The sequence below is a fragment of the Halichoerus grypus genome, chromosome 5 (assembly GCF_964656455.1).
Source record: "Halichoerus grypus chromosome 5, mHalGry1.hap1.1, whole genome shotgun sequence".
Lineage (NCBI taxonomy): Eukaryota > Metazoa > Chordata > Mammalia > Carnivora > Phocidae > Halichoerus > Halichoerus grypus.
This window is the reverse complement of record NC_135716.1, coordinates 64,120,554-64,131,860: the sequence shown is the minus strand read 5'-3', so window position 1 is coordinate 64,131,860 and position 11,307 is coordinate 64,120,554. Positions and strand designations below refer to the sequence as shown.

At 40.2% G+C, this 11,307-nt stretch overlaps 1 protein-coding gene across 1 annotated transcript; it reads right to left on the bottom strand.

Annotated features, from left to right (window-relative positions):
* Positions 1 to 1,321: 1,321 nt before the first annotated feature.
* On the bottom strand, positions 1,322 to 11,286 carry TCF24 (transcription factor 24). The gene is made up of 3 exons (XM_036102423.2): positions 11,018 to 11,286; positions 10,004 to 10,416; positions 1,322 to 3,694 (listed from the first exon to the last, which is right to left on the bottom strand). Exons 2-3 carry the CDS (start codon positions 10,391 to 10,393, stop codon positions 3,581 to 3,583), a joined length of 504 nt encoding a protein of 167 aa, XP_035958316.1. The 5' UTR covers positions 10,394 to 10,416; positions 11,018 to 11,286; the 3' UTR covers positions 1,322 to 3,580.
* Positions 11,287 to 11,307: the final 21 nt, after the last annotated feature.

Genomic DNA, 11,307 nt, shown 5'->3' with positions numbered 1-11,307 from the left:
AGAAGCAATCTGTTTGATTTATAATTTCTTTTCCCTGCCAGCTAAGAATACAATTTGTGTGGAGCCAATAAGCACCTTTTCTTATAATTACGCCAAGTACAATTCATGTGTTGATTTTTAAGGGAATCATGTAGGCCACTGGAGAAATGTTTTGTCTGTTTGGCTTATTTCCTCAGAATGACACTATGATACCCCAAGGCTTAAATAAAAAGATTAAATGATGTGCTGGAAAATATATATACAACTACCTCTCCCTCTCCCTCTCCTACTTTCGCTTTTCTTGATAATAACTGGTTAGTTGCTTTCAAGAATATAAAATGAGGACCTGGGAGAGAAAGAGAAATTATTGAATAATTTAACCTAAAAAGCAATTTCAACTCAAATAATGACTGGGTGTTTCAGTAAGGTCAATTAGCATTTATTTTCTTTTTGCAGTTTCTTCTAAGTTTAAATAAAGTCTCCATGAATAGATAAGAAAACCACTGTTTAGGATATCTATAACTGCAGATTGAAGTAGTTGGGCCAAATAAGCCTTATAAAAATGCAAAACCCATCTTTATTACCAGGTAACGTGTGAATAGATTTCCCCACCCTTGTTCTTTTTTTTTTTTTAAGATTTTATTTATTTACTTGAGAGAGTGAGAGAGAATGAGAGAGAGCATGAGAGCGGGGAGGATCAGAGGGAGAAGCAGACTCCCCGTCGAACAGGGAGCCCGATGCGGGACTCGATCCCGGGACTCCGGGATCATGACCTGAGCCAAAGGCAGTCGCCCAACCAACTGAGCCACCCAGGCGCCCCTCCCCACCCTTGTTCTATATCCCAAACACCCTCTTCCATTGCAGGACTTTTATTTTCCATGTAATCCCTTTTATTATTAAGTTTTAATTTGTAAAACAGGTATATATATACTTTTAATATAATTATTGATGCATAATCGACATACAATCAACTGCACTGTATTTTTATAATCAGAAAAGGAAATAATATTTTTAAAGTCTGTTGGAACTGGTTATGCTTCTAAAAAGGCACTTCCCTATCCTCTAAAATTTTCATTACAGAGGAATTTAAATATATGTCATATTGCTGAGAGCTGAGTGAAATGACGGAAATTTAGGATTTCCCTTGCAGATTATAGGATAATACTGTGATCCAAATATACCTCCCCTCCCCAGTCCTAATATATACTCCATTAAGGGAAGCATGGTGAAGAAGCTAATGCCAAATAGTTATCTATCTTCTAGAAAGATTTCAAATGTACCTTAAGTACCTAAAGTCTTTGTTAAATATCCCCAGAGACAGATGCAAATTTAACAGACTAAATTAATTTTCAAATTAATGCTTTATTTTAGTAATACCTTTATCTCGACCGTGCACCATTAATTAAAACAGCATGCTCCTTTGAACCTTTGGGTGAAAATATGCAATTTCTCCCTTGAGATTTTCCAATCTACCAAAAGCTGTTAACATATTTAGCAATTTAATGAAGTGTTATGAAAACCTAGGACAGAAATATACTTCTTTGGCATTAAAACATTTCTTTTCTGTAAGTGGACAAGAAGAAATAAAAAGTAATACTGCCAAAGGCAAAGCTTAACTATTTAACAGGATGATTTAGGAAAGTCTGGCAATTCAACAAAAGTCATTAATTTTCCCCCAATTAAATGCTTTAACAACTGTAGCCAAATAGATCATTATTAGCAAGAAAACCATTTTTCTGAAACTCTTGCTATCAAATGTAGTATTTAGAGTTCAGTTTCAGGTAACTTTAAAGAACTTTGCTTTCATGCTTAAGATAAAGATTAGTCATAGCACTTTTTATGGAAATAACTTATAATAGTGAATAGCTGAATTCATACCTCATTTTACATTTTATTCCTTTCCATGTTATATGAGTGGGTAAATATATTCACAAATATTTAAATATACAAACATTTTTGCTACATATTAATATGTAGAAAATTTTTTATTATATGCCTTTTCTTTTAAAGACATGCTTTGGTCACATTACTAGGAGTATTCACATTAAAATAATAAAAATTACAGGCTATCAGATATGAGCTGAAATATGGTCACGTTCAGCTGAATCAACTGAGTGATGGTTTTTGCCTTCAAATGGTCCTTTACCTCATTTCACTGGCAAAAGTTGGAAGAAAACCGCAGTGAGGAGAAAAATAAAATGATGGTTCAACAGCTATATTAATCGGTTCAACCAAGTCCATTAATATACTTTCCTATTTGCTAATCTTGGATCAAATTCAGCTTCTTTAACACTCGGTTATTGAGAAATAAATGAACTTTACAGTTGGAAAGAGGAATAGTAAAGATGAGGAGAAAGAGAAGAAAGGGAGTTAAAGACATGACAAGAGACCTGTTTTGGGATTCAGTGCGGTCCCTGACAGACATTTCTCCTTCATGGCTCTGACCCCCGAGCTCCTGTTGAAACCGGAAACGGGCACAATCAGGTAGAACAGCTGCTCCCTGGGCACCTGGTGTGCAGTGTTGGGGGAGAGGCCCACAGCAGAGGACCTTCCCAATCGTATGTTCACGCTGCGGCAGATTCAGGGCGATATGCTCTGGCCTGATTGAGCTCAGGGTAGTCAGTGTGTGTCCTCAGACCCCCTCAAGGTGCAGATCAGTGCCAGAATTCCCAAATCAGACAGGTTTTCTCTCCTATTTCATAATGGCCACGTAGGTAGATTGTGAACAGCAACTGACAAGGGGGAGAAGGAGCTTAGGCAAAGCTGAGACTGGGAGGGGTTGACTCTCTGTAAGGTGGCTAACTGTACCTGCTCATCTAGTCCAGGACCTGAAAGAGGGTGGAGCGGATATGGAGGGACCAGGGAGGAGGGAGAGGAACCCTGCTGCCCAGTGACACTCGTCTGCTATTTACACTGGGCTACAGGGATTCCCAAAGCCTTCCACAATTTGGAAACATAATAAGATATTTCATAGTCATCTAGGAAGGTGGCCAAGCCCTGTCCAATACAGCAAACTCGTCTAATACTCCAAACAGGTTTTCTAAGAGGGAAAAATAACTAGTTGTAGAAGTTACTGCAACTTCCTAATACCTCAACAATCTTTTCACACATCTTTAGCTAAAACTGAATAAATGATCTCACACCTTCCAATTGAAATGGCTTCTCAGACCAACTTAAGCATAAACTGGTTTTCACAAAAATGGAATATTGGTGCCTTATTTTTTTTAAACTATCAAGATTATTGATAGATACCAGCTTTTCAGGGTGTAATAGATACCCTACAGAAAATGTGTGCATTCTTTGGATATATACACAATTCTTTGATTTGGGTGCTTTTCTTTTTTCCAATAGTTTTTCTTGCACTATACAGTAGTGAATATCTCTCACAACGGATAGATGAGCTGTGTATTTTATACAAGACTGATGACTTCATTCCACATTTATTTAGATTAGACAGATAAATCTGAACTTCCCACTATGGATTCACATGCAAACTTTCAGGAATGATGTTTGTTATGTCTGATGTAATAAATACAGACTGATTTCCTACTATTTAAAAACAACGGATGCCACTTTCTACCAGCACCCATCAGGGAGAAGCCTAAGGCTGTGAGTCTGTTGTAGTACTGCCATGATTTGCTTTTTCTCCAGACACAGAATGCTTCAGAAACTGACCAGTAGCACCGATGTATAATCTTGATCGCATGGGCCATTTCTGAAAAAGAATATTTAAACAAGAATCCAAAAATTAGTATCTGTGACAAATAGGTCTGTATTAGTAATATTAAAAATTCCAAATGCCTCAAAGCAAATGCAGTATCATGAAGCTAGTAACAATTATAATGGTGAAGTCGAAGGAACAACATAAAACAATGTTTATTAATGCTAGCAATAAAAGTAAAAATATACCAAGACTTTGATTATAACTGTATAAAATAATATGGGTGCATGTGGACAAGAACCTTAAGAAATCATGGAGAATGAATATAGATAAGCAAAGGAAAATATATCTATTAACAGTGTTTTAAAACTAAATCTAAAACAAAATATTTAAAGATTTTTTAAAAAGTTATACATGGTAAATATTATATGTTCCCACTTGTCACAGAAGTACAATGAGAAGTGACTAACTCAACTATTTACACTTTATCTAGGGGGCGCCTGGTGGCTCAGTTGGTTAAGCGTCCCAACTCTTGGTTTCCGCTCAGGTCATGATCTCAGGGTCCTGGGAATGAGCCTCGCGTTGGGCTCCGCGCTCAGCACAGAGTCTTCTTGTCCCTCTCCCTCTGCCCCTCCCCCTGTGTTCTGTCTATCAAATAAATAAATAAAAATCTTTAAAAAATATTTTATCTAGCTAAAAGCAGTATCTCGAAGTTGCAAATGTTATAATGTTTGGTGTTATGTGGATAAAACATCCAAAATAAATGTCTGGATGTAGCAGCATCATACAGCATTAACCTTTCAGTAATTATTGCATTTGTATTCTGATTGTGAATTTTCTTTTTAAAGATCTTATTTATTTATTTTTAATTTTTTTAAAGATTTTATTTATTTGACAGAGACACAGCGAGAGAGGGAACACAAGCAGGGGGAGTGGGAGAGGGAGAAGCAGGCTTCCCACTGAACAGCGAGCCTGATGCGGGGCTTGATCCCAGGACGCTGGGATCATGACCTGAGCGGAAGGCAGACGCTTAACGACTGAGCCCCCCAGGCGCCCCTGATTGTGAATTTTCTGAATTCACCTTAAAAGTGGACAACCTCTCAAAAATAATATAACTTATTGCCAAATAGACATGATGATAAAGAAACATACTACATAAGTAGTACTTTCAGAAATTTTTCTTAGGGAGGGGTGTCTGATAATACGTTAGTTCTAAGGTCCTTGTCAGAGAAATACTACTTTTATACAAAGAGAAGTCTTTAGACTAATAAAGTGCAACTCCCAAAAGTCAGCAATGGGATCCCACACTCTTCGGAGAGTAAATGCTGCAGTGAGTAGCAGGCTATTTTTATCACCGAACATTCACAGGCTCACTGCTGGTTACACAGCACCATGAAATGTTCTTAAATGCCTGACAAATAATCTGCAGTGCTCAAATAGAGATACAATTATTAACAAGGTAAAAGACCCTAAGAACTTCAGATTCTTAACCCAAGCTCCATATTAAAATCACATGGAGAGCTTTAAAAAATACCGATGGCCAAGTCACACACCACACCAATTAAATTGGAATGGACCTCTTTTTGCAGAAGCTGAGTATAAGGTAGAGTCAGATTGTACTTCTGAGTGCAGTACTATCACCTAAACTGGCATTCCAGATGTAAAATGTAGCTATAAGGGATAGTTAAGTAGGCATGTGATACCATCCAGGAAGCCTCTGTTCTTTGCAACCAACAAGAGTCCTAGTTTTATGCCTCCAGATATAATAAGTGTTTGCTCTCATGCAGTTCAGGTCCATTTTAGGGTCCCAAATTCAGATTATTCTGGCTGGAAATCTATACTTTAAACACAGCTAAAATATAAAATTTGTGTTACTTAGAATTTAAAATGATCTACTCCTGTATAATCTTCCTATAAATAACCTTGTACTTTATATTTGATGCAGTAATAATAACACTGACACTGTGCTACTTATTTTTGCATCCATTTCAGGTTTTTTTTTAAAATCACAGATGTGCATTCTTACACATTCTGGGTGTATCTCTGGTCCTGTCCTTGGGTTCTTGCCATGGGTTGATAACCCCAGTTTTGGAAACTGGTATGGGGTTTTTCTGATACGTCAGGAGCTGACATTGTTAGATCAGATTCCAGTCCTGCATTATACTGAAGAACCTTGTGCCATAATGCTATGGACTGAATGTTTGTATCATATGTTGATGCTCTAATTCCCAACGTGATGGTATTTGTGGAGGTAATTCAAGCTAAATGAGGTTAAAAGGGTGGGTCCCTCATGATGGATTAGTGGTGTGTTTTTTTTTTTTTAAGATTTTACTTATTTATTTGAGAGACAGACTGAGAGAGAGAGTTGGGGGAGGAGCAGAGGGAGAAGCAGACTCCCTGCAGAGTAGGGAGCCCTTACTGATGTGGATGTGGTACTCTGAGGATCCTGGGATCATGACCTGAGTGGAAGGCGGACACTTAACTGACTGAGCCACCCAGGAGCCCAGGTTAGTGGTCTTTTAAGAAGAGAAAGCTTCTGGGTGGCTCAGTCGTTAAGCGTCTGCCTTCAGCTCAGGTCATGATCCCAAGGTCCTGGGATGGAGCCCCGCATCAGGCTCCCTGCTCAGCGGGAAGCCTGCTTCTCCCTCTCCCACTCCCCCTGCTTGTGTTCCTGCTGTTGCTATCTCTCTCTCTGTCAAATAAATAAATAAAATCTTTAAAAAAAAAAAAGAGAGAGAAAGCTTTTTTTCCTGAGAAAGAAGTAAGTTGGCCAACCACAAGATAGGGAGAGAGCTCTCACCAGGAATTCAAATGGCCTGTACTTTGATCCTAGACTTTCCAGACTCCAGAATTGTAAGAGAATAAATTTCTGTTTTTTAAGCCTTCCCATCTATGGTATTTTGTTATTGCAGCCCAAGCTGACTAATACTTGTAGTTAATAGTGTAGGGCTAAAATAATCAATTTCAAGTGTAGAATTTTTGGCATATTATAAACCTGTGCTTCTCAATCTTTTAAATTCCTGCCTTGTATTCATGAGCATAAAAATCTCATGCTTAAACTTCAGATGTAATTTGAATATTCCATATGAATTAAATATATTTAAAACAAATAAAATAAACATTCTACTGAATGCTCCCTGGTATTTCTGATATGTGCTACTTGGGTCCTGCTGTATTGAGAATCACTCTAAATCATGCAACCAAATGTGGAGACAAATGAAGGCATCTGTTCCTTGGTGGGACATAAGTAATTAATGAAGCAAACTTAAAAATGTATATGTGGATTTTTGGGATGCCTAGCTGGCTCAGTGGGAGGAGTGTGTGACTCCTGATCTCAGGGTCATGAGTTTGAGCCCCACATTGGCTGTAGAGATTACTAAAAAATAAAATAAAATAAACTTAAAAAAATGTGTATGTGAATTTTTGCCTCATTTTTCACAAACTTAATGATAAAACTTTAAGAACTGTGTACTTCGATTTTCCAAAAGGCTTCTAATGATTTTATTCAACTGAATTTAATGTATATATGTAGTTTTAAGAGTCAGAAATAAAATGTAAATGAAATATTGGTTAGGCTGCATGTTAGTATTATGCCACAAAAGCTAGTTTGACTGTTTTACATTTCACCTTTCAATGGAATGTTTTAACATTGTGTAGATTAACACAATCTTGACCTCTATTTTACCTAATAAAGTTTATTTAAAACCATAATGTTTCATGAGGCTTAGAACAATCTAGCAAAGTCATAGGATTATCCGAACTGAACCTGAAAACCTTAAAAAGGCACTCTTGGATTCTGGAGTTAAATGACCCCAAAATAACAAAACTTTGTATTTTATTTTTAAGATTATTGTATATGTATATTATCAACAGTGATTCTCCAGGGATAATGCAATTAATAAAGTCATCTGTGCTTTTCTCCAATATAAGAATCTGAAATATATCCCTGTTCTCTTGAAGGATCACTGCCCTTTGGTACGCTGGTGCTAATCAAATTGCTCACATCCCAAAGGGATGAAAACTGCTGTTTTAGGTTATGCCCCAGGATCCCAATCACTTTAACCTTCCAGTTTCATTTGAGATACTCTTAATGTAAATTCCCAAAAATGTTAAATCTCAATACAGAAAATAAGGACTGATGACTCAAAATCATGGCCTTGAAATATTTGTTTACAGATCTTTAATCATCAAAGACATAGTAATACTATGTTGTAAGGCAGAAAAAAAAAGTCATCTTGGAACACTTTTTAACTATGGGTTACAACACCCTTAGTTAACTAAAAATTAGTACGATCAGAATATTTTTATTTCTTTTGCATTAGATTTATCAAAGATAGACTTAATACTTAAGCATTTGGTAATATCCCTTAAATAATGTGTTACAGGTGGTTTCAATTACGTGTATGAAATCTCTTTCCTCTAAACCTCCAAAAGCACATGGTTATAGCTCTCTTATGTACACAGAACATTATCCTTTACAGTACATTATTTTATTTTTGTATTTGTCTCTATTATATATTAATTTAGGGCAGGGATTGAGTCTTACTCTTAATTGTATCCACTCTCCTAACAGTGCTTTGCACACAGTAGACACTCAGTAAATGATTTTAAAACAGACTAGTCACTTGTTCAACCATCATCAATTTCATTTTAAAGAGGTAATCTTTGGCCTTGTTTCATTATCCCTAGAATTGTCTTTTAAAATCAAAACAATTGATTTGAGGACAAATGAGATTTAATTTTTCTTAAAGGAGTTATTAGACTACAAAAACATTTGGTGCCTGAATCAAGTACAAAAAACAAAAAACTCCTGTTAAGCTTATTTTTACATGAAAATTATTAACAGTATTTATTCAAAAAGATACTATAAGAAACAAAGGTGAAAACAATTTGATTTCTTATCTCAATCGTATCTCCTACAGAGGCATTTGACAGATGCTTTCTGTATTAAAGTCTACTTAATGTTAAACTTTTTTAGAATATATGAGAAATGTCAAGTCAAAAGCAATCTAATATTAATGATATATTTGAATATCAATCTAATGCAGACTGTAGAGCAAAACCCCTAATTAATAATGAATGACTTTTCAGCAGAGATTATATTATATAGCACAAAGATATAATGAGGTCTATCATAATTATAAACAAATGATAGTCCAAATTTCTATATTCAAAATAGCTTGCAGCTATCATCATGTTGATTATATTTGCAAAGTAAACTGTTAAACCTCACCACAGAATTTTAGTTTCAGTTAATATTAGAGAGTGTACTTTACTACGTTTCAATGATGGTTATTCAATAATTTATTGAACACTAATATGCTTAAGGCTAAGTCCTGATTTTGTATTTATATGTGTGGCAAAATATTTCAGAATGGTAGAACCAAAAATTTGAAAATTTATGTTTAGAAAATACAGGGAAAATAATGAATTTTGAACAGAAAGCCATATTAATGCTGGATTTTGAAACAATCAAATCTAGGCAAGAAGGACAATGCAGAGTCGAAACACTGCAATATAGGTAATAAATCATAACCGTATACACCATGCTAAATGAAAACCCTGACCATTTTACCTACATGTAATGTAATAAATTCTACAAAACGGATTCTAGGGGCTAATTTTGCACATTACAGAATTTTAATATAGTATGGAATCGGCTTGATTAACATACCCCAATCTATTGTGAAAATTACATAAATACATTATAGTTTTTCTAACATTCTAGGTAACTGCCTAATCCATGATAATTAACCTTTATTAAAACGGACTGAAAATTTACTCCGCAGAATGGCAGAACCGTCTCACTTTGTTCTTAACCAGTTTTACAAAAAAATTCCAACATGGTTTCCTGGATTATTTAAGGGGCGATAATTCCATCACCCCCTTTAATTCGTGAAACTTTTCAACCATCTGATAAAAACCACGATGGAAATGTAATTATGTAAATTTAAAACTCTCAAAGGCTCATAAATGTAAATCTGATACTAAAAATCACTAGAACTTGCCAAAAACCCCAACAGGCACTCCCAAGAAACTTCTCACCTAGGAAAGGCATCATGTAGGCTGCATCCTGTAAGTGGAGTAGGACACCCCTACGACCCAAGCCACTTCGGGTTTAAATCCGCTACCTGGGAACAGTTACGGAGTAGCCTTTTGCAGTGGGGACCTCGCTACCGGTGCCCTTGCGGGCCAAGGTCGCTCTCCGGATCCGCTCTCCGGATCCGCTCTCCGGATCCGTTCCCCGTCTCACCCCGAGGGAGGAGTGAGAGCTCCGCGGCATCTGCTCAGGCGGTGGCCGACCCGGAGGGTTAAGGTGCCCAGCTCCCCCGCCCAGCTCCGCAGGCCGCCCTGCCTGCCTACCTTGACAGGGTGTAGGTAGCCGTCGCCGCGCAGGGCGCCCAGCCCAGCGTCCGCCGGCACCTCGGCGTCGTCTTGCAGGCTGCGGGTGAGGTGAGCAATGTAGGTGGTGGCCAGCAGCAGCACGTCCAGCTTGGACAGCTTGGTGTCCGGCGGCACCGACGGCAGCGTGCGCTGCAGCTCCAGGAAGGCGTGCCGCAGAGTCTGCACGCGGCTTCGCTCCCGCGCAGCGTTCGCTGCAGCTGGCCTCCCGCCCCCCGGGCGCGCACTGCCGCCCGGGCCCGCGGGTCCTGGCCCGGCCCTGCCGGGGCTCGAGTCGCGGGTGGCGGCAACCGGGGGCGCGGTCTCGTTGCTAGCGATCAGGGGGCTGCCTGCGGGGCCGTCGCGGTCCATGGCGGCTTCCCGCACTGCGTGCCCTGCAAAGGACCCAAGGCGCGGTGAGACCCGGCGCCGGTCGGGCTTAACCCGGGGAACCGCAGGCCTCTCGCTTCAACTGCATGCCGGGCCGGGCCATCGACGTGGCTCGGGGCGTTCTCAGAGATGAGGTCGTTTTGCCTGGGGCGTGTTTACCTCCCCCCGTCTTGGGAGAGTTGTGGGGCCTGACAGTTCCTGGGCTTAGAAGGTTCAGGAGGGGCACGGTGCCGGCTTTACTTTTCAGGGACAAATTAAGTGAAAGGGCTATTCTACCGAGGAAGGAAGATCTTGGAAGCGGAGCTCCGGTTCGGAACTTGTTTGCACTTCTGGAACTTTATGCGCCAGCCCCGCGGGAGAGATGGGCAGGTCATTCTCGCGGGCGCAGCCGGAAGCCCTGGCCTTGCCAGGGTCCTCATTGCCCACGCGGGCAGCCCTCGCACCATTCGTTCCCGAGGTCAGGGTTCCCGGGGGTGACGGCGGGAGCTCATTCTAATTTCTGCGGGAGGAGAGGGGACCCCTGACCTCACCTTGGACCTAGGCACCCGCTATCCTAACGAACCTGGGGACCAAGCGACGCGGCTGGGGTCGGACCGAGGTTCTCACCTTTCCTGGAGCGGCCGTGCAGGGCTCCGCTCCGCTGCAATAGCGGACCAGGAGCGTCGAGCTTGGTCTGAGTGGCCAGGGCCGCACAGGTCACTCCATCCTCGTCCAGCCGAAGTCGACAGCCGCTTCTAGGCCCTGCTGGGCGTGCCTTTTATGCGGTCGCCCCCGTGGCCAGGCGTGTGTGGGCCAGACTCGATGTAGGGCTGGGACAGCGGGACCCGCCGAGGTCCGCACCCACCTGAGGGGCTCTGCCAGGGGCTGAGAGTCATTAATCAAATGGCCCGGCGGGG

Excerpts from the sequence above, each read along its gene's own strand:
- TCF24 (XM_036102423.2), bottom strand. The coding sequence starts at position 10,393 with ATGGACCGCGACGGCCCCGCAGGCAGCCCCCTGATCGCTAGCAACGAG. Across the intron at positions 3,695-10,003 it reads GCTACCTACACCCTGTCAAG|AAATGGCCCATGCGATCAAG; the intron begins GTAGGCAGGCAG and ends ATTCTTTTTCAG.